Raw genomic sequence first — 24,285 nt, forward strand, 5'->3', positions numbered from 1 at the left:
CAGGCGCCCCCAAACAATACATTTCTAAATAATCTAAGTGAAGAAGGAATCACAAGAGGAATTAAAAATATTTTGAAATAAAAACAAATAGGTCAAAACTCGCAAAACAAAGTTAACAATCCTTAAATGGAAGCTTAGAGCATCCATTGAGGGCCTAGGCTAGAAAAAGAGAACGGTCCCCAAACAATAATCTTACCTTCCCCTTAAAGAAAATAAGGAAAAAAGAGCAAGTAAACTCAAAAGAAGCAGAATAAAGAAATATTAAAGAGCAGAACGAATTAATCAATGAAAAATGACCAGAAAAATGCAGAAAATCAGTGAAAACAAAAGCTGGTCCTTTGAAAAAACTCAACAGCAGACATAGACCTCTAGCCAGACTGATTAAGAAAAAGGAGAAGACACAAGTTACCAACTTCAGCATTAAGAGAGAGATCATAATTACATAGATAGCAAACACTGTAAAGACAGTAAGATCTTTAAGCCAGTACATCAGAAAGCCTAGAAGACAAAAGATCCCAAAACATTCAAGAAGCAACAGACAACCAGAACAGTCCCAGAACTATGAAAGAAACTGAAATTATAGTTAAAAGCTCCCAAATACAAAATGCCAGACCCAAGTGGCCTCATTGGTAAATTCTATCAAAGATTTCAGCAACAGGTAATACAAATTCTACACAAACAATTCCAAACAATTGAAGAAAGGGAATACTTCCCTCTTCATTAAAAAAAGTCAAACATGATTCCGAAATCAAAATCATACAAAGACATTTTAGAAAAAGAAGATGATGCCTAGTACCATTTGTGATTTAAGGATGCAAAAATCCTTAAAAAATACATTGTATCAAATCTAGCAATACTTAATCAGGATAACCCGAATGGGTTTTGCCCTAGGAATGTACGGTTTATTTAATGTCAGAAAACCAATCATGTAATTCACCATCTTCATAATGTAAAGGAGAAAAACCGTAAGGCCAGTACAACAAATGCAGAAAAACTTTAACAAAATTCAACACCTCTCAGGGATGAAAACTATTAGCATATGAGAACAGAAGGGAACTTCCTCAACCTAATAAAGGAGGTATAGGAAGCTTACACTAACACCACATTTTTATAACTTGTTACACTGGAATAATTTTAGGCTTAGAGATGACTTACAAAAGTAGTACAAAAAGTTCCCATATCCCGTTTACACACCTGCCCCTAAGGCTAGTACCTCATACAGCCAAAGCACAGTGCTCCAAACTAAGAAATGAATGCTGGTACGGAACTGTTACCTACCATGTGCCCTACCATGTCCCTCTTCTGTCCCAGGAGCCAAACCAGAGCTGCAGACAGCATGTGGCCAGCGTGCCCTCAGTCTCCCCCAGTCCGCCCAGTTCCAGGGTCATTCCACACCTTTTGTGACGTTGACACTTTTGAGGCTACCTGGCCAGTTATTTTCAGGAATGCCTCCTCCATTTGGGCACTTCTCACAGCATCGTATCATGGGCTACATGAAGTCAGTCTGTCTTATCACTGGTGGTTAATCTTGATCCCCTGGCTTAAGACACAGTCTGCCAGCCTTTTCTACTGTGAAGTTACTCTCCTAAGCTTTGTATGTAGTAAATGCTTGAGGAGAGATACACTGAGACTGTGCAAATATTCTCTTTCTTTAAGAAAAAAATTTTTTTAATGTTTTATTTATTTTTCAGACACAGAGAGACAGAGCATGAACAGCGGAGGGGCAGAGAGAGAGGGAGACACAGAATCTGAAGCAGGCTCCAGGCTCTGAGCTGTCAGCACAGAGCCCGACACGGGGCTCGAACTCACGAACCGTGAGATCATGACCTGAGCCGAAGTCAGACGCTTAACTGACTGAGCCACCCAGGTGCCCCAATATTCTCTTTCTTAAACTAAACTTTTGCCCACTAATTTTAACATTCATTGGTAGATCTTGCATGCACTAAGTTTTATGCTGGGGGCCTAATGGTGACTTTCTAGCTCTCTCACTCCTTCCACATTTATTAACTGGAATTCATCTTCTTTCCTTAACTGGAATGTCCCTTTTTCTCAACATTTATTTTTTACACTGTGGACTCATGAATATGTATTTTTATTCTTTGGGTCATAATGGAATAGCAATATATAATAATCTTTATTTTCTTGTTGAAATTGTTTCAGCTTTCCTCACTGGTACTTATTTAAGGTTGGCTCCTCCATCCTATTAATGTACCTCTAACTCCTTCCCTCCGTATCTTTCTTTTTCACTTTCTGACATCACAAAATTCCTTGGACCCATCTTTTATTTTCCCCCATCCCAGCTCTTAAATCAACTGCTTCTCAAAGTAACCTTGGTTCTTTTTATTGAAGAATGATATTTAAAAACTAAGATCTCAGCACTAGATGTGATAATTAACATCATAATTAGTGATAAAAGTTGTCTTCCCCCTAAGATCAAGAACAAAACCAGGATGTCCACTCTATTCAACTTCTACTCAACATTATAGTGAGGTCCTAGCCAATATACCAAGGCAAAAAAAAAAAAAAAAAAAAGTACCAACTGAAAATGAAGTAAACCTCCTTATTTAAATAAGATATAGTCATCTATGCAGAGAATACTAACTAATCTACAAAAAAAAAAAAAAAAAAAAGCTAGTAAGTGAGTTTTGCAAGCCTGCAGGACATAAGGTCAATACAAAATCAACTGTATTTCTGTATACTGGCAGCAAACAATGTGAAAATAAAAATTTTAAATAACATTTTATCAGAAGACATGAAATATTGAAGGACCTACAAAATACGGGTAAGACATGAACATGGAAAATTATGAAACATTATGGAGAGAAATTAAAGCAGACTTAAATAAACACAGATATACCATGTTCATGGATCTGAAGGCTCAGTCCTATTCAAATGTCAATTCCCCCCCAAATTTACCTACAGATTCAACACAATAGCACACAAAAATCCCAGCAGACTCTTTGTAGATGACAAACCGAGTGTAAAGCCTACACAGAAATTTAACTGGACAGCTTCATCTTATAAAACATCCTCCAGAGAATCTTCAAGCTTGAAGGCAATTCAGAGATCATAATTTTGTGTGACTCAAATAATTTGTCCATTTCCACACAGGAAGGAAGAAGCAAATCCGGGACACTTATTTCCACACTTCAGTGCTGTGCTCTTTTGAGTGGTACACCATGATATTCACAATTAAGGTTAAGTCATTTTTTTATGTTTGTTTATTTTTGAGAGAGTGTGAGCGGGGGAAGGGGGAAAAAGGCAGAGAGAAAGAGAATCCCAAGCAGGCTCTGCATTGTCACCTCAGAGCCTGATGCAGGCTGTGAGATTATTACCTGAGCTGAAACCAAGAGTTGGTTCTGGACATTGAACCAGTTGAGCTACCCAGGCGTCCCAAGATTAGTTCGCTTTTTACTTAACCTAGGGAGAGATCTACCTTTAAAGATATTAGCATCTCTATCTATGTCTTCATCTCTAGATCTGCCACAGTATATAGAAAAACGGGTCAATAACTATGTAATAATAAATCTATGAAATAGTAAAGCTCCCAAAGACTATTAGTAAAATTGTAATAAAAAACCTTTGGGGCGCCTGGGTGGCTCAGTCGGTTAAGCATCCGACTTTGGCTCAGGTCACGTTATCACGGTTCACGCATTAGAGTGCTGCATCAGGCTTTCCACTGTCAGCGCAGAGGCCACTTTGGACCCTCTGTCCCCTTCTCTCTCTGCCCCTCCCCTGCTTGTGTACTCTCAAAAATAAATAAAAATATAAAAAAATACCTTATCTTAGAGATGAATTAACCTCTCATGAATAAGTTACATATTTCAAAAACATAAGAGCCCCATAAAATGTTTGTTTTTCTAAATTATTTCATAATTTATGCTGTCCAAAGAGTAGAATTATAACCGGATTCATTAAAATAGTTACTGGCATTGGAACTCTCATAATTAATTCCCTGTTTCTTAGTGATATGATACAAACCCAGACAGACCCAGTCACATTTTCACAGGCTTTTAGAGAGAGACTCAAACGTCACGGTGCTACTGTAATGCTGCGTAACGTCCTTCAAGTATGTAAAGATGGCTAGGCCACCGCCTCATCTGACATCCACCTGAGTAAGCCTATAGCAGATGTCAGTTGCTGGTGAATTTCGTTTATGGAAACTGTAATTTTTGCAGTTGTTCTTCACGTATGATATTTAACACCTTTGCTCAGATTAAGTGGCATCTATTTTTATCAATGACAATTTAAACTCATGTCTCCACATACATCATCTAAAGCTATGTTTCCTTCTCATGGCATGCTGGCTCCTCCAATCCCATTCACCACAAGGGAGCCAGCTGCTGTCTTACTGTCACTTCCACTCTGGCCATGGTCTCCACTCTGTCTAGTCCCATGGAGCAGAGACAGGACATGTGTCTCTCAGAGTTTTCCCCAGGTGAGGCCAAACCTCCACTTAACATGGAGAGCTGACCCTGACAAGGAAATCTTTGTGGCCTATACTAGTCTCCTGACAGGATTGAAGAAAGTTCATGTTTTGCCTCTTCTTTAAGTTAGTGGCGCCATACTGGTGCCTCACAATTGTCTCGTCAAGAAATGCTTTCTCTCCTTCTTTCTCCCTTTTTTGTTGACTTCTCCTTGGTGAGGTTATACCAAAGGGGTATTTGTGGCTTACAGCTCTTTGCACCAAAGAAAACCTCTGACATGTATTATTTCTGGGAGACATAAGACCTTGATCATTCCCTTTTACACAGGTCTTTTGTAGTGAACTGATGTGACAAAAACAGTACAGAGCCAACAGGGTCTAAGTAGGGATGCAACCCAGTGAGAACATCATCAGTTTATAAAGTGGATGTTCAGTTGTCTTCGTGAAGTTAACAAACATTTAAGAGCAGTCACATGCTTCTCATAAGCGTTGAAAAAGATCCAGCACCTACCCCAGTGCTTTCTACATGGTGGAAACTTAAAATGTGGGAGGTATTTTTTTTTTTAGTTTTTTTAACGTTTATTTATTTTTGAGAGACAGAGACAGAGCATGAGTGGGGGAGAAACAGAGAGAGAGAGAGAGAGAGAGACCCAGAATCTGAGGCAGTCTCCAGGTTCCAGCTGTCAGCAAAGAGTCCAATGCAGGGCTCAAACCCATGAACTGTAAGATCATGACCTGAGCCAAAATCAGACGCTTAACTGACTAAGCCACCCAGGTGCCCTTGTTGTTGTCTTTTTTTTTTTTTTTTTTTTTGTAATGTTTATATTTGAGAGAGAGAGAGAGAGACAGAGACGGACACAGAGGGAGACAGAGAGAGAGAGATGGAGCATGAGCAGGGGAGGGGCAGAGAGAGAGGGAGACACAGAATTCGAAGCAGGCTCCAGGCTCTGAGCTGTCAGCACAGAGCCCGATGCGGGGCTCGAACCCACAAACTGTGAGATCATGACCTGAGCCAAAGTCAGACGCTTAACCGACTGAGCCACCCAGGTGCCCCAAGACATGGCAGTTTAAGTTTGAGGAGAAATGTTTAATATCGTGCAACTATTTTACAAGAAGTGCTTTTAGAAAAGCACCACACCCTCTATTCCCATAACACAATGCCGAAATTCAGTACTTGTCTTCTTCCTTGTAAGTCATATGATGCCATTCTATCTTCACTTTAGAGATTAATAGAAGAGAATATTTAGCACAAAACAGACATTTCACAAATGTTGATTATATATGTTTCAGAGAAAAATAGGGAAAACTGAAATAAATGGAAACTAACTACACAAAATAACCAGATAAAGATTCTAAGCAGCAAATACTGTACTGCGTAAAAATTTCACAGTAAAATTTTAATATGAGCATTTGAAAACAAAAAAATCAAAATCAGTGCCTGTACTAACAATACCAGAAGTAGTAGAAACAAAAGAGACAAAAATTAAAAAGAAGGACTAGACACAGTAATTTCCTGTTCCTAGGCAAAAATTATAGTATTAAAAACAAGTAATAAGATTACAATAAAGTTATAAAATTAGTAGCACCCATTTTGTGGGCATTAAAATTGTTTCAAGTAACAGAGAAGTCTCAAATAAGAAAAATATTTATTACTTTGTTAAATATTAAAACTAAATTCCTTTCAATTCCTTTTAAAATAAGGATTTGTATAAACAAACTTGTAGAGCTCACTCTAAAATTAAAGACACAAAGACAAAGAAAAACATGATTTTTTTGCTAGTTTTCTTAAAGAGTAACACAACATTGTTTTCTTTATTTTTTCTCTTAATACCAAGCAAACAACGAGTAGCAAACTACCATCACTGTGACAAAAGAAAAATCAAGTGACCATGCTGAATAAAATTTCAAGATGCATTTTGGGAGTCAAACTTATCAATAAATTTTTGTGCTAAGAATTTCAATACTATATTCAATCAAACGTAGGGGGTAAAAATGAAAAGTATCATTGTATCATTGAATTTTATTCACTCAAAAATTTTTTTTGCTGTCAATTCATTTTAGCCAAAATATATAAATACTATGCCATGAAAATAACCTACCTTTTTATCATACACATCTTGCCAGTTAACTCCAGAAAAGAAACTGTGCCTCATAATTTCTTTTGCATCATCTGGTCCTCCACCAAGGCTAAGAGACAGAAACAAAAGTGAGTGCGCATTACAACATTTACATAAGCCCAAGGCAAAACAAAAAGTTTTTGTGAAATGTAATTTTCTGTGTGATAAATAGTCCTTGAGATAAATAGCCAAACCAATAAAGAGCTTTTGCCATAAGATCTAATTTCCCTAATGTGCTATTAATAAGAAGTAGCCTCGGGACAGTGTGGTAGCTGAAGAGAGCACAGGCTTTGGGGACAAACCTGAAACAGGCAACCAGCTCTGGCACTTATGACATGTGTGACAATGAACAAGCTGCTCAGTCCCAGTGTCCCCTCTGTAGAGTGGGGACAATGACACTAGCCTGGTGGATCACCGCAAGGGTTAGAAACCAGAGGCAAGCACCTCGCACAAGAAATGGTAGCAATTACCGTCGTCAATTCTATAAGCCAAATTTATTTTGGTAACACTCATGTCAAAATGCATCCTTGTTACCCTGAGTTCTGAAGTCACTACCTAATTAGTTAGAAAAAGCAATTTGTACAGTATTGCTAATAGACAGAAACTCACGGCCTTTTTTCACAGCGCAAATGAACTGCCATAGAAACGAGGTTGTTAACCTATGAAATATCACTGCAAGGTAATTTATTATGCAAGCTGCAACATAAATCATGAATTTAAGGATGCTCCCCCCATCTTTGCAGGTACTCTTATTTAACTGATAGGTGGCACAGTGTGAAATTCAGGTGTTTTCTGGCTTCCTCAGTTTCATATAGTGTGTACCAGTCATTGGGAGGAAGGAATGAGAAAAGCAAAAATAACACAGAGGGAAGCAAGGAGGGAGTGAAGGAGAGAAAGGGGAGGAAAAAAAAAAAAGAACAGGGAAAGAAAGAAAAGAAAGAAAAAGAAATCCATTTAAATCCAAACTGATATAGCAAAAGCTCTCTCTAGTCTTGTTCATGGTTAGGAATGGTGCATGCTCCTGATGTTTACAGCAGTGCTATTGACAACAGTCAAGCTATGGAAAGAGCCCAAATGTCCATCAACTGATGAATGGATAAAGAAGGTGTGGTATGTACATACAATGGAATATTACTTGGCGATCAAAAAGCATGAAATCTTGCCATTTGCAACAATGTGGATAGAGTTAGTATAATGCTAAGCAAAGTAAAAGAAAGACAAAACACCGTATGATCTCACTCATACGTGGAATTTAAGAAACAAAACAGATGAACATATGGGAAGGGGGGAAAAAAGGAGAGATGGAAGCAAACCGTAGGAGACTAACTACGGAGAACAAACTGACGGTCAATGGAGGGAGGTGGGTGGGGGATGGGCGCTAAGGAGGGCACTGGTTGGGATGAGCACTGGGTGTTTTATGTAAGTGATGAATCACTAAATTCTACACCTGAAACCAATTTTACCATATATGTTAACTAGAATTTAAATAAAAACTTGAAAAATAAAAGGAATAGTATGGGCTGCTAAGTGCTTAACAGCCAGCTCTCTGGGGAAAATTATGCATGTATAATATTACATATGCATATTATACATACACTTGTTATGGATTTTACAGATATAAAGGATGCAAGGCACAAAATTTCAAAGAGCAATAAAATACAGAATGTCCTTTATTGTAAATTAGCCAAGTGATGCTCAGAGAGAACATTTGTTAGTTTTGCTGAACTCCACAGCCCCTCACTGACTCGGAGTGGCTCCAGCACGAATACCAGCTGATCTTTTCGTTTATGGCGAAGATGAATTTGAAAGTCATACAAAAAGGCACATGTCAGAACTTCACTTGCTTCTCAGTTATGTGAGTGACCTCCTTGATGGATGGTAAATCATCTGGGAACAGTGGGAGAGTATCTCTTCATTGTGTGTGTGTGTGTGTGTGTGTGTGTGTGTGTGCGCGCGCGCGCGCGCGTGCGCGCGCGCTAGTCACAATGTAGCAGATAGAGACAGAACAGCTTGAAAATGTAAACCGTATTATTAACATCTTCTCTACTTAGTTACTTATATCTAATTGAAAAACAATAAATCAAGCCCTGAAGTACAAAGTTTGCCATTGTGGTGATGTGAATACTCCCCACATGGCCAATTTCAAGTTAGCAACCTGATGCCACTCAACACAGAAGTGGGAACAGGTACACAGAAGCAAACCACTACATAGTATTTCTATGCAGACACAACAGACAAGAGTAACATCGGAATAGTAAAATGCAACAAAATTATCAAGGAGTGAAGAATTTTGAGTGTTTATCACCTTTCTTTTCAATGTACTTGATTTACTTTTGTAAGTTTATGTAACTTGATTTTTAATAATGACTGTATTAAAATAACCAGCTCATGAAATTCCTGAAATTTAATAATTGGCTCTTAAGAGCTGGAACATGCCAACTCCCACACACCACTGGGTAGGAAGAAACACAAATAGGTCAGGATAAACAAACAATAATACAATCTATTATTAGGTATAAGGAACACACGACTGGGAAGAATCTGGGATTCCCTGACACACGGCCAGAATAGAAAATAGAACAATGAGCTGATATCTGAGTTATCTGTAGTAATGATCCACGGGTCTCCCATCCCCAGATCATGCAGAATGAGCCACAGCGCTGACAGGGACTCTAGATGGGACCAGACGGTATTAGCGGTGATCGAATGCAGAACTCTCCGACTGGCGGTTCCATATTTAGTCAACGCCAGCACTCCACTCCGTAACCTTCCTCGTTCTTCATTCTATTCCAAGTTGTATGTGTCCCTCCCCGGTTAGGCTGCAAATTCTTTTGAGGGCAGAGACCAGCCCTGGATTATCCAAAAAGCACTTTAAGCTCCTACTCAGGGAGCCAGAAAAGCAGAGACACCAAAACACGTGTTTCTGAAGAGAACTTAACATTTCAAAGTATGAATCAAAGTAGTCTGCAGGAGAAAACTCAGAAGTTCACTGTCTTTTCTCACCCTTACGCTATTGTTTTTATTTCCGTATCGCTCTCATTTTGAATTCTACGGGAGATAGTGGATGAGGTGGGAGCTGGGCATAGAGAGCCGTAATCATTTGGTAAATAGGAGGTTTTAATCCAGCTTTAGTTTAGTTATTCATTTTCTGTCACCCCTCAGTTCTCTAGCAATAGCTTGGCTGTGGACATTGCCAGCATTTAATCTATATTTATCAAATACATAAAAAACTAAAGTATCAGCCATGAGTACTATGTGAAGTCTAAGAATATAATCTTAGACTGCCATTTTAGAAGCTGGGAGAGACTCTTTAACACAAGCTTCCTCCAAGTGTGAAACTGTCAAAAACTTCAATGTCAATGACTCCTTAATATACAATTTAAGACTTCAAAATAATATCAAAATATGATTTGCACTAAGATATTTATGTCTAAGAATAGTAAACTCCAATATCAGAATGCCAAACTAAATCCTCAGCGACTATGGATTCTTCATTATTAGGAACATCATGGAATTCATATTTTCCTGTGTTACTGAATGCAACACACGGTCACGCTTCTCCTATGAACTGCGTGCAGGAGGATAAAGGAGATACTGATAGAATGAGCATAAAGTAATGGAGCATTAGAAAGAAAGGCAAGGGGCGCCTGGGTGGCTCAGTCGGTTAAGCGTCCGACTTCAGCCAGGTCACGATCTCGCGGTCCGTGAGTTCGAGCCCCGTGTCGGGCTCTGGGCTGATGGCTCAGAGCCTGGAGCCTGCTTCCGATTCTGTGTCTCCCTCTCTCTCTGCCCCTCCCCCGTTCATGCTCTGTCTCTCTCTGTCTCAAAAATAAATAAACGTTAAAAAAAAATTTAAAAAAAAAAAAAAAAAAAGAAAGAAAGGCAAATGATGGTTGCCCCTCTGGTAGAACTGACAGTAATTCAGTAAAGAGTCTCAAAAAATTCAGGCAGTATTTAAAATTGTTGAAGAGGAAGAATAACGAGGTCTAGGATAATGCTATTTTATGAGGCTTCCAAAGACTTTTCAGGGTCTTCTTAGTGGCTGTTTCTCTTCTTCCTACCTCTTAAATTGTGATGCTTCCCAGGATTCTGTCCTAGGCCGTCTTCCCTTTGTACTCAACCCTGCCCACGACTGTCCCGGCCCCAGCTGCCTCCGAGACATCCGTGGGTCCCCAAACCATATATTCAGCCACCGCATTTCTGTTTAGCACTGGTACTATTTTCAGTTCCATCTGGGTTTTCTACGGACACCTGACTCGGCACAGCCGGAGCGGGTGTCAGTAAACCCTCCCCTCTCCCACCCCCCCCCACCCCCCCCCCGCCCCCAGCCCTCTGCCTGTGCTCCCTGTCCGTTAATAACACTCCATCCTCCAAACGAATCACTCAAGCTGGAAAGCACGGAGGCAGGAGACTCCTTCCACGTCCCCACCAGGTCTCCTTCATTATTCACAAAGTCCTACTCACTGCTTCTGGAGGACCCCCGTCTCTCATCTGGACAATCCCGTATGTGTTCTCAACTGCTCTGCCTACCTGCCCCTGGCCCTTCACCTTTCCTAGACAAAGCTCATTATACCATCTCTTACTTTTAATAACTCACTGGTTTTTTCATCCCCTTCTGAATAAAGGTTAAATATTTTCTCAGAAGCAGAAGGTCTTTGAAATTTACCATTTCAGCTTCATCTCCCAACATTACCCAACTCATATTCTACCTTGTAGTTGCTGAACTTCTCAAATGCCATGTTCATTTGCAACTCTGGATTTTTCTTTTTATTATTATTATTTTTCAAATATTATTTATTTTTGAGAGAGGGACAGAGAGAGTGAGAGAGCGAGAGAGAGACAGAGAGAGAGAGGAGGAGGGGCAGAGAGATGGGGAGAGAGAGAATCCCAAGCAGGCTCCGCACTGTCAGTGCATAGCCAAATGTGGGGCTCGAACTCCCAAACCGCAAGATCATGACCTGAGTGGTAATCGGGGGTCGGAGGCTTAACTGACTGAGCCACCCAGATACCCCTGGATTTCTTTTCATGTAAATTTCTCTGCATGAGCACCCTTACGCCTCCCCAACTCTTCCAGCCCCCTGGTCAGAGCTAATAAATTTCAATAGGCATTTGTATGTAGGTCTGAGTATCTGTGAGTACCTGTTTTCTGTCTTGCATTATTCTAGGACTATCTAGAACAGAGATGATTTGTCTTGCTCATCGTTCCGTTCCCAACATTGCAATGCAACAGTGGAGGGAGAATGGCTCCCCTATCTTAAATGAGAACATCAAAGAACTGAGAAAGAACACCCCAGCTTCTCTTTAGATGATACCAACCTCTGGGTGGGTAAACCTTTAGGAGTTGTCCTATTCACCAGGCCACTAACATTCTAGAATGTACCTCACATTTATTCAACAATTATCAAGTATCTAGTTTGTGTTGTCTCCCTCCTCCCCCGGGGGTGGGGGTGGGGATAAGAAAATGAATGACACACAGACATGAGAACCACAGACACAAGTCTGCTCTACCAGCTGCTTAGAAGGGCCATCAAGGAAAGGGCTAAGTTCCCTGGACTCATCAGGAAAGGATGCAGTAGAAAATTCGCTGCTCTTGAAATCCAAGCCAAATATTAGATCCCTAAATCAAGTAGACAAAACGGAAATCTTAGCTCTGTTTAAAGATTACCTATCACCAAGTGCTGTGTGTTACATTAATTGTGAAATAATCACACTAAACGGAACACATTTCAAAACCTGAACCAACTGAGAAACTGATGCATTGCAAATAAGCTACGAGAGAAACAGCAAATAGGCACCAAGAAAGGTGATTTCTGCTCTTCTTCTATAGGAATTTTCTGTAGGATAAACCGCTTCACCTTCTAGTGGCCTCGGCTTTGTCCTCAATCAAATGTAAATGAGAATAATATCCACCTATCAACTCTACAAGGTTACTGAAACAGCAAAGGGAACAACAGATACACAAATGCCCTGAAAAAGAAACCAAAATCACTTTACAAATATAAGGTAAGATCTCCATGACCAGGATTATAAAACACATGTCAGAAAGGTTCCTCACGAGCAAAAGCTATCTCTTTTATTAAGTCTGCTTATTTCTGAAGGTAAAATCATGCTCCTCACAAATTTAAAATCTAGAAGTGTGTAATGGAAACCATCTCTAAAGCAAACAAAAATCACATTTTAGGATTCATTCCTTCCTTCATTCATTAATTCAGTCTGCCAACTAATACACAACGAACACCAACCAAAAACAGAACTTTGTAAAAAATCATTATGTGAGGGAAGATTTAGCAATCTAAGAAATAATCCTCAAGAGCTTAACACCTAAGTGATTTTTAGAGCAACGCCGATATGCGTATGTACCTAGAGGAAAGGACGGCTGTATACATGAATACACAAACACAGATTAAGGGACATTTTTATATTAACAGTCATTTCATATATGACTTATAAACTGTATGTGTAAATGAACACGGAAACATGAACAAAGAACGCTACAGTTCGCTTAGCAAAGGGCTGTAGGATTCTTCAGGTCACAGTTGTAGCTACAAAAGAAACACAAAATGTGTAAACATATTTTGCTTTTAGTTCTTTCCAGCCACACATGGAAAGGAATATCTACAATGGACAAAAAAAGTAGCTGGATATGTTAACACAGGTTGGGATGGAAGGAGAATACAGAGCCGGTTCTATCCTTTTTATTATGTAAATTAGCATAAATATAAAGGCCCAGAGACTGAAAGGGAAAAAAGGGGATACTTCTGTCCCCACAATAGCAAGTACCAGGGCAATTAAGAAATTGTTCACTCACGGTACGGATAATAAAACCCTCAAAATCCTTATTTGGTAAAATCTACATAAAATTTCCCAAGTTAGGAAAGAGTTGCAGAAATTTTTCAAATGTTCTGTATTACGCAGTTAAAAATAAGTCAGTATTTCAGTGGGAAGATGTCTACACCAAATACATTGCTCCTTGGAGTGAGTTACATTTGAATTAATTTCCATATCACAATTTCTAACCACATTCGTCAGTAACTCAGTGAGTGTTATTTGTGGCTTACCGTTTATTTGGATCCTTTATCAAGAGCCCTGAAAGCAATGATTTTGCATCTGAAGAGAGTGTCCGAGGAAATTTAATGTCTTCCATTAGTATTAGTTCAAAAAGTTTCTCATGATCCTGGTTGTAGAAAGGTAACCTCCCACACATCATTTCATACATGACGACCCCTAGTCCCCACCAATCCACGGCTCGGCCATAGTCATTGTCTTCTAACACCTAAGAGTGAAACCAGCGAAAAGATTCATTACTCCACATTAACTTTTACAGCAGTATTTATAAAATGTGAGACTTTTACATCAACAAAGTGAATCCTAACCTTCAAAGCCTAGGTAGGCTCTTCTAACACTTTGACGTTTAAACTATAAGGTATCCTACAAAAACTTTAAATCACACCAGATAGGCGAAATGTTCCATATATTCCAGAAGTGGCCAGCATACAAGGAAGGGAACAGGCCACACAGCAGATTCCAAGTGAATGACTGAGTACACTACGGATCAAACAAAAATTTTTGCGTATCTGCACGTTTTCTCTTAGGCCTACTTAACTTTTCATTCTGGTTCCATTAATGTGGACTTTAACTTGCAGTCACACCGTGCTGATGGCCGGGTATATAATGAGCCTTACACCCTCTTGCATGGAGAAGAGCGAAGTCATACAAACCAGACGGTGAAAGACAGGAGTCATGCGATGGAACACAGATGAGGTCAGGGCACGGCCACCACAAAAATAAAACTGAAAACTTCTGGAGGACTCTAGTGTTTCAAGTCTTTAAGGAAACAGTCATCAAAGTGAATATAAAGATGTACTGTGTGAGTTGTATCCAAAGCGTTAGTAAGCCCACAAGCAAATTTCAGTTAAACACAAACAAAACTCACAGACTCTGGTATATGCCCTTAAATTTATTTCCCAACATACATTACATGCAACATAAATTGGGAAAGATATGGTATGACACTATCAGGCTATGTTGGAGCAACCTATTCAAACTAGGGCAGAATGGCTTGCCATTTGTCTTAGGAAAATTTTGATTTTTACCTTTTTATTAGGTATGTTCCTCATTCAATGGAGTTTTCTTCATCTGTTTGGATCTTTCAATATTTTACTTTAAGCTACTATATCTGAATAATCTTAAAGCTTACTTTATCTGATTCTCTTAGCTCTGGGATAAATAGCTCTGGGATAAAAAGATCAAGAAAACCAGACCCACAAAATTTACCGATTAAAAAAATCTTGTAACTGATGACATAAGAAAATTTGATACAGAACAAAGTAGTGCTCGTGTTGCAGACTGTCTTAGTTTGAGTAAATAACTTGTTGAGGATTACTCCCATGGGACTTTTATTTAAAATTTACCAATCATGTCTTGGACTGAACATGACATTTTAGATGGTTACATTATGATTACCTATAAATACTATGAAAGGCACTTGGGTAGACAAGGTATTTATATGCGTGGAGAATATAATTTTGAGAAAAAGCTATGTTACTTAAAGATTAATTTAGCAGTGGTTGTCACATGTGATGAAAAGATTTTTAATTCAATTGCATTATTGTTCCAAGATGAACAGGAACTACATTAGCAAGATATGAACACAAGTCCACTTCCTACGTTTTTTCGAAAATCTTTTATAGAATAACAAACTAAGCAGAATATTTCGGGGAAGAACAACAAATTCTAGTTTTCATCGTTAGCTAAAAATACTTCAAATTTCTACTTGTTTGAAATGAGTAATGTAAAAATACAGAGAAAACAACAAATAACCTAAAGCAGCAGAAAGAATTCGGCCTGTGCACTTTCTTAAGTGAGAGGAAATGTTGTATGTGTAATTTTTAAATACCAGTGACTTTTGATTATTCAAGAATCTATCTCATGTCCAATTAGTAGAATGCACTGTTTGTGGGCCTTAATCTAACGGACCCACGATTTTACCTAATAACAAACAATTTTAAAATCTAAGTAACCTTTTGCTGAATTCCTACAACACCAACAAAACAGTGGCGCACGTGAAAAAGAGCCAAATGTGGTTTTTAACCTCTTTTTTCATAAAACCATAAAAAGCATAAAAGCTGGATTAACTGCTTCCCGAACCCACATTTCACCAGCCGGGTTCTCATCCCCAGCTGGCAAAACTGGCAATCCTTTATTTTTGTTTAAATACCTGGTTTGCGGCCAGAAGGGAAAGTGAGTACATAAAAAAAGGGTTTTATTTTTGAAGAGAAATAAGCAACTGAAAAATAAAACTGCATTGTAAAAAAATCTGTTTGATAAAAGAAAATATATTTTATTTAGCTTTGTAAAATGAATGCTGATTCTCAAAATAAGTGGTTTTGCTTCTGAACCTAGGTATTTTAATGAATATACAGATACATAACACTATAATTAGAACTGTTTGCTACGTTACTGTAAACCGCACAAACCCGATGTAATGTATTATCTTATCGACATTTAAAGTCCAGCAACGTTCAGGAGAAAACACCCTAAAGACTCAGCCAGCCCTCTTTATCTAAGAGTCTTTGTTATCAATTAAAAAGAAAGACTTCTGTTCAACTCCCACCTCCAAACAGCTGGAAGATGAAAAACACAAGAAATAAAAACGAAAGTGATCCTAACATTCTACATGTGGATACAGAATCTAAAACACATCACCACTGTCCACAAACAGCCTTTCTCTCTCCTTAAATCTAAACTGTCTCAAAATACAGTACTCTGAAATGCTCTAGAAATTCCAGCGTGGATTTAAAATCCACAGCCTCTTTTATGTTATTGTTTAAAGATAATTTTTCTCCCTTACTCAAAGCACGTATTTCCCCACAAATTACAGTAACATATAAAATGTATAGTCTTTAACCTACTGGGATTTGCAATTCCTTCTGGCTACCTCTGATGATTTTTTTTTTTCCTAAAAGGCTAATTTACTTCATGGTTATCATGAGGGCTGATCCAAAGAGTAGTGTAATTGGTCCTGCAGTGGTACAACAATGCAAAGTGCATTTCAAGTCCATGACCCTGTGACTTACCATGTAATTTGGATATAAATGCAGATCAAAACCTGCTCCGAGAGCAGCAATCCACTGAAAGACTTATCTTAAAGAATTCATCTGAAGAAAGTGTCTCTTTTCCACAAAATCAATGTTACTCTCGTTTTAAACTAAGCTCAAGGTTTGAACACAAATGCAGACATTTGGGATTTCCTTCTACCCCTATTGTCCTGTCACCGTGGATGCAGCTTTACTTTGTAACCACATTTAATGCCAAAGACAGACACAAAGGACAACAGGTTATTCCGGACACTAAAAGTAACATAAATATTAAACAATGATAAGAGGTCACATCAAATCAACACCCAAACAGAACACAAACTCTAGGAGACAAGACTTCGTTTCAATTTTCCCCCAGGAATCGGGGATCGCTTCATTTTCTGCTGGAATAAAAACTGGATTCAAGGAAGTCAGAGCAGGTATCAATTGCTGTTAAATATTCTAATAACATCTGATTGATATTTGGTAATATTTGTTGTAGACACTTCCATGTATAATACAGCCAACTGAGTTAAATAAAAATCACCACGAGTAGCTCTTGAATGGTTACTAATTTCAAGAATGATATTAAATAATAAACTATGATTTTAAAATGGTACCATCGATTAAAGTTCCCAGTGTAAATATCTGTTTGGCTAAGGGGCACTTTCAAAAAACATACTCATTCCAATGTTCTTTTACCAAATGGGATTTACTGGGAGTTTGAAGGAGCAGCTCTCTCAGCTTGTCCGCCAGGCCACGCAATGCAGCCACGGCAAGCAGTTGTAAGGAGGGGACGTGTGCCCCAGAGTGGCTTGCTGCTCAATCAATAATCCAGACAGAACAGATGGGGGAAAAAATTAAACATCCAAACAAACTGTCTGCACACCTATGTTGTGAAAGTAAACTGCGAACTTGGATGAACCAATTTACCACTAATTCAAAAAGGAATTTTTTTTTCTGGTAACCTTGTATTTCAGGTAACGGATATGTGTGTGTTCTGTATCAACACGCGTTTATATACTTTACGATTTATGGAAATCCTTCGCATATTCTTAACATCAGAGGAATTTGCCTTTAAAAAAAAAGACCTGTTCAGTCTTCCAATCCAGACTCTAAAATGTATTGCAGCCTTAGGAGAAGTGTATGTTTCAGGAGACTTATGAATTCCATGGTTTCTTGGTATTTTCTCCATAATATATATCTTATACCTGGTTCTCAACTGCTCCGTTAATTCGTAAGAGGCTGAAACTGTAAACACCATTTGCTCGGAATTAGAAGGCTGTAGGTTTTAGGGCTATTTCCTGGCATGGTATACATAAGTCCTTGCATACAGCTAACGGCATCCTCTCAAAAGCAATCTCTGGATAGAGCAGGCGACATTCTTGAACCAGAGAAAAGTGAAATGGATACAATACTGGTGGCTGAATCATACTTAAACACCCATCTTCCCGGAGAGTTCTACACTGCCCCTTTATCCCGGAGCAAGAGCCATAATGGAATCCCAAGAAATTGGGTCTTTGTCAGCAAAGTCAATACAGCCACTGTAAAATATACAGGCCATCACTAGCGGCACCCAGGGAGGGTGAGTTTTGTGTACGTCCTCATGCATCAGAGAATTTAAAATTAAACTTTGTGCTTAACCTAGAATCATTCCAAAAGCAAATATTCTTACTGTTAAAGTCAAAAGACCATACACCATTGTGAAGAACGTTAGGTGACAGGTAGCTGCCACAGAAGTGACAGACCCCTGGGAAGTAGAAGCCTCAACTTAACACATACTGAGACATTAAATGTTGAACTAAAAATACTACTTTAGCTCATATGTAAGTAACATCCAACCTGGGGGTGGGGAGGAATGGGATGATTTTTAATATTACCCAGAAACAGTACAAGTAGTAAGCCAGCTCAGGACAGTTAGAAGTCCTTAAATACGCTTCTACATAAGCAGACAGCTTCTACCTGAACTAATATCTCTGTCACTTACTTTTCCCCTGAGTATGGATGGATCCTTTTCAGAACCATTCAGGAGGATAAGGGTTTTTCAAAAATACCTTAAGAGGAGTGCAACATGAATTATTAACAAATAAAATATTAGGGATGTACACGGTTTTAGAAAGGCTACTAAAACTTTGTATTTCCACAAAATGCTCAGCCATTTTAAGACTTGGTTTCACAATCTGTTTGAAACAGTAGAATTGTGTCCAAGGGCTAAGCAAAATGTAACTGTGCTACTGTTTTTACCTACAGATTAAATGTGCAAACATATGTAGCCCTGGGCTCATTCATTTTTCTCAAGATCTGAAGACACTATTGACAGAGCCCATGAAATGACATCTTTTACATCTATTCTTTGCTGTATTTAAAATAAAGAAATAAAATTCCACGTAATGCATTTGAATCCAGTTAGGTTCTAACCGCCCCCCACTACCCATAGACCACTTCAAGCCAGCAACAACCTTTATCCTTAATTTATGTGATGCTCTTAGCTCATGCTGAAGAAGCGAATGTATTTCTCTGGCTTTAAATTTATATAAAATTTAACTTCCATTTGTGCTATTACCTCTATGGCATCACAATAACTTCAAGCAAATCTTTCTTTATCCAAATAGCAAAATATTCTTGTCTATTTCAGATATTTTCAAATTATACATTATATAAAAGATAGTAAAGACAGCAGGCTTCAAAATAAAAGCAAATAAAATGACAGCAAGTGGATGTTTTCGAAAACATGAGGTTCTGAAAACTAAGAAAACATCAAACAATGCATCTTTAGCCACTGGAAAAAATACTTTACATTCACATGAAATAAAATTATATATGTATTTTTTTCTGAAGAGCAACCACAACTAGGTACTAGATACTAGATATTTTCCACCAGCCAAGTCATTTTTTTGCAATCTTTTTGTTAGTTCTAACTTGATTATCAAATAATTTTTATTTTTACACTGTTACAGAAGTGCATTTCTCTAGGTTTCCAAAACCACCTTATTCAACCTTCCCCATCTGTCACCATCTGCTTCTTTTTAGCATGTACTTTTTGTGTGATCACATAAGCATGTGAAAAATAACTAACATTCAGATGATTATCTGCTGGTACATTTGAGGACTGGGCATAATAAAAGTGAACTGCCAAAACGTACTTAACACTTTTAATTTTGTTGGGTCTTGCATGTAGGCTACATTTGATTTTCAAACTGTTTTACAGTTGGAAAGTTGATCAGGTACTGCTAACTCAAGAGCAAAGCTGAGACTAAATAATTAGCACTGCATAAAGTGGCTTGGATTCAATGAGAGCCAAATCAAATAATAACATTTAACAGTAAGGTCTTATATGCGATTTCCAATTTCTTTTATAATTTCTAGATTGAAAATGCAGTGTGGATTACAAAAACAAAATCCCCCCAAAATATCTTCTTGTCCATAACGTATGGCAGATAAAATTTCTTTCTTCTAGTATAAGAAAGAGCGAAAACACATTCATTTAAAACCAATACATACTAGTGCATTTTTAAAGATGTAGGACACTAAATGCATATGTTATATCCTGCTAGGACTGTATTTCTCCAGCCTCTTAAAAAAAAAAAAAGAAAAAACCACATGATTTTATTCTTTATCAATAAATATCTAATTCTTCACCAAAAGAGGTAAGAGAATAGTTGTAAATATTCTCTTCTCTTTTTTAAAAAGGGGCATTTTTTATACCATAAGAGTCCTCTTTTGTGGGGTTTTTTAAGAAGAAACTTAAGTTTGGTTAAAATTTAAGTTTATTTTTAAAATCAGCTAGGAGCCTGGTTTATCCAACAGGAAACAATAGGGTTTTGACCTGATCTCTAAGTCTTTTTTGAAGTATCTTTTGATAGCCTTCATGTATCTTTAAGTAGCAAAGCACTTCTGCCCAATTGAGACAATTAACTGGCAGAGGGTGACCACTGCTCGCTGACACACAGATTGTGCGGAGATCTCTCCATAACGTGGAAGCAAGTCTTGTGGAGGAAGAGACAATACTGACACTGAGCCATTCACAAGAGAAGCAGGAAATCAGGAATGTACTCCAGGTCTGATCACTCACATACTATGAAGAAAAGTCCGGCACTGACGATGGAATGTGCCAGAAATGCCAAGGTTCAAGAAAAGTGAGGGACACCATCCAAAGTAAAGGGGAGAAGCTGGTGTCACTCTTGCCCACTAACTCTGACCACAGGTATCTGATCACGTTATTGCCTTGCTCTCAATTCAGAAGTGACTCTCCAAGAGATCAGACCTAAACTCCTTTGCATTCCAATCCCTGTGTCCGTGTCCAGCCTCCTCTCCCACCTCCCACTGACCGCCCCCGGACCCTCCCAGCAGGCTTACGCACGCTGCCTTCTTCTACCACGCCAGGCAGATCCCCAGTAAAGTAATTATTTTCTTGCACAGTCAGGATTGTTTTCCGTCTCTTATCACCCCGGTAAATAGCAAGCTACTTGAGGACAAAAACCATTTCTTACTCTCTTTCTATTCCCAGTCCCCAACATAATGTGTGACACCTAATAAATAGTAAGTACCTCTTTAACGAACGAGAGAATTCTACAGTGAAATGGTCCATATCGGAGAGAAGAAATAAGGACTTCAATTCTTGTTCTTAAAAGTAAAACACATTCAAAGTTACCCCTATTTAACAAAAATGTAATGATTGACAGAAATACTTAAAAAATGTAAGAATTTAAATTGCATGAGAAGTTAGAACTGTCATCCCCAAATGGTAACTACCATGATCACAAATCAGGGGCTGAGACTGTAATTAGAAATCAGCCATGGGGATGACTGGGTGGCTCAGTCGGTTAAGCATCCAACTTCAGTTCAGGTCATGATGTCACAGTTCCTGAGTGGGAGCCCCACATAGGAGCCTGGAGCCTGCTTCAGATTCTGTGTCTCCCTCTCTCCCTGCCCCTCCCCCACTCACGCTCTGTCTCTGTTTCTCATTAAACAAAAAGATAGGAATCAGCCACGGGTATAGAAATTGCTGTTAAAGACCAGGCTTCTGTAATATCCGCCCCCCCCAAAAGAAAAAAACAAACAAAAATAGGTACACAGAAATGTTTTCTTACTTTTTTTTTTTTAAAGAAATGGATAATTTCTTGGGTATTGTAAAGTTGCTATTCAGAAACAACTGGATCCTTCTTGCATGAAACCCTTGGTTTTGTTCTTCAGTTGATGATATAAGCATGTAAAACAGTATCTTTGTTTCTTGAGAGATCATCTGCTTCTGAATGAAATGAGATGTGTTTATCTTCTTCAGAAATAATTTCCCCTAACTGTGACACAACTAATTTTGTTATTCTAAATACAGGACAGTACTATCCATGGTGCATAGAGAACAGGGGTAATTGAACTCCAGAGAAACAAAGAATTTGTTTTTCATGATACTCACAAAAACAACTCTCTTCTAGAAAATACGATCTTGTATTTGAATGAATAAGGAACCGTGTTCCTAAAATTTTACCTAATTCACTACAATAAGTGGGAGAATCTTAAACTCTAGATTTTATGACAGAGAAAAATAATATTTTTGGCATCTCTTGAGAAAATAATATTTGGAAATGTACTGCATTTCAAATTATTAGCACTTATTTATAATTATGCAATAATCTTGAAATGTAAATTTACTCTCTAATTAAAAAAACTATTATAATAACAAACTGGCATGAGTTATACATGTATAGGAAATGCAATGTATTCCTACTGCCTAATTTCTCTTAATTACCTTTTCCTGTTGAGCATTTATAAAGCATTCATTTTAAAACTGACAATTATTCACATCTATAAGTGGCCTTGAAAGTGTGACTTTTGGGGGCCATAACACCTGTCGTTAGAAAAGCAAAAGTGGCCTTTCCCAGATGGACCTAGTTACAATCCTGTTCCTCTTGCCACCACCTCCCTGCTGTGTACAGATTCCACTGAAAAAGAGTTCTGATCCTCAGTCCCCTCACCTTTAAAAGAACATCAAGGATGCTATCACAAAAAGGTCATTCCAAACACGCAACGCACCTATACAGCAGGTGTTCAATCAACTGTAACCTTCACCCATCAGAGATCAGATGCCTGCCTCGGTCTTTGGCTCCAGCCACACTAACCTTATTGGAGTTTGAGGGAAGAACTGGGCTTGTTCCTGCCTCAGGTTCCATGCTATTGCTCCCTGTGTCTGGAGAGCTCGTCCCCTCCACCCTGCAGAGCTACCTCCTCCTTAGCATTCAGGTCTCTGGCCAAGCCTCACCTCCCCCAACGTCCTATCTGCAGAAGACCGTATCTGCCAAAGACAGCTGCAACACTATCTCCCATCTCACACGCTCTTCTACGAAGGGGAGGTGGGCGTCGGGGTCACCACCCCTTCAATCTGTGTGGTCTCAGACTGCTTCGCCAGTAAGCATAGGTGCAGTTTCTGAAACCAGGCCACTAAAGGGGACGCACGCACAAATGTCTGCCAGCAGCATTAGAGCCCCAAGCTGGAAGCAAACCAAATGTCCACAGACTGCTGAATGGATAAACCAAATGTGGCATATCCATACGATGGAATATTATTTGGCCACAAAAAGGAATGAAGTACCACTAAAATGGTAAAGACATGGACACACCTTGAAAACATATTACGTGAAAGAAGCCACACAATCAGCCTCATATTGTAGGATTCCACTGACGGAAGTATCCGGAACAGGCACATCTATACAGACAGAAAGTGGGTTGTAGCTGCCAGCGGGGAGGGGGAACTAATGGGTATGGGTTTTGTTGTTAGAGTGATGAAAATACTCTGGAATTCAATGTTGGTGACAGTCGTATAATTTTGTGAACACAGTAAAAACCACTGCTGTATTTTATGGTATGTGACCTGTACTTTAATAAAATTATTAAAAACATACTATGAAAAGGAATTTGCAAACAACTAATAAAACATTCTTAATGTCTGCCAGGTGAACAAAAGGAACAAAAACAAAACAAAGAAAAGGGAAGCAGCTCATAACTTGTTCCTAAGGACACTCATTTTTTTTTTAAGTTTTTTTTTTGTTTATTTTGAAAGAGATATAGCGTGCAAGCAGGGAAGGGGCAGAGACAGAGGGAGCCAGAGTTCTGCACTGACAGCGCAGAGCCGGATGCAGGGCTCAGACTCATGAATCGTGAGATCATAACCTGAGCCGAAATTGAGAGTCAGATGCTTAACCGACTGAGCCAGCCAGGCGCTCCTAGGACACTCACTTTTAGAGCCCAAAGCCAAAGAAGTCGGACTGCCCTGGAGCCGTCAGGTTATGAGGAAGCCTGGACCACATAGCAATGTGGAGGCCCTACATAAACGCTCCTGTTGAAGGGTACCAGTCAGTGGGCAGGAACATCGGTCGTCAGACATGTGAGTGAAGATGCTTCCAGATTCCAGCCTCCAGTCACACGTCACCCCGTGGCTGCAACGTCCTTCTGGCTGCGGCCCCACATGCTGTGGAGCAGAGATAAGCCATCCCTGCTGTCCCCTGACTATTCCTGACTCTGAATCCGAGATCACACAGAATGGTTGTTTTTCACCGCTAGGATCTGGAGTGGTTTGTTACACGGTGAGAGTAATTTGAACTCTAGCTAAAATGGCCACCACACCACACCCTTCCCTTCGCCTAGCTTTATTTTCTCCCTGGCACTCACTCAT

The 24,285-nt window shown here is 38.9% G+C and overlaps 1 protein-coding gene across 5 annotated transcripts in view; it reads right to left on the minus strand.

Moving 5' to 3' along the window:
* AKT3 (AKT serine/threonine kinase 3) overlaps positions 1–24,285 on the minus strand; it is a 309,160-nt gene that overhangs the window by 32,024 nt on the left and 252,851 nt on the right. For all 5 annotated transcript variants that reach the window (XM_086694762.1, XM_086694759.1, XM_086694760.1 and 2 more), the window contains 2 exons: positions 13,602–13,816; positions 6,526–6,613 (listed from right to left, as the gene is read on the minus strand). In XM_086694762.1, the coding sequence (XP_086550888.1) occupies positions 6,526–6,613; positions 13,602–13,816 (303 nt within the window). The remainder of the gene's footprint in view (positions 1–6,525; positions 6,614–13,601; positions 13,817–24,285) is intronic.

The sequence above is a fragment of the Puma concolor genome, chromosome E4 (assembly GCF_028749965.1).
Source record: "Puma concolor isolate L17-30 chromosome E4, mPumCon1.1.hap2, whole genome shotgun sequence".
Classification (NCBI taxonomy): Eukaryota; Metazoa; Chordata; class Mammalia; order Carnivora; family Felidae; genus Puma; species Puma concolor.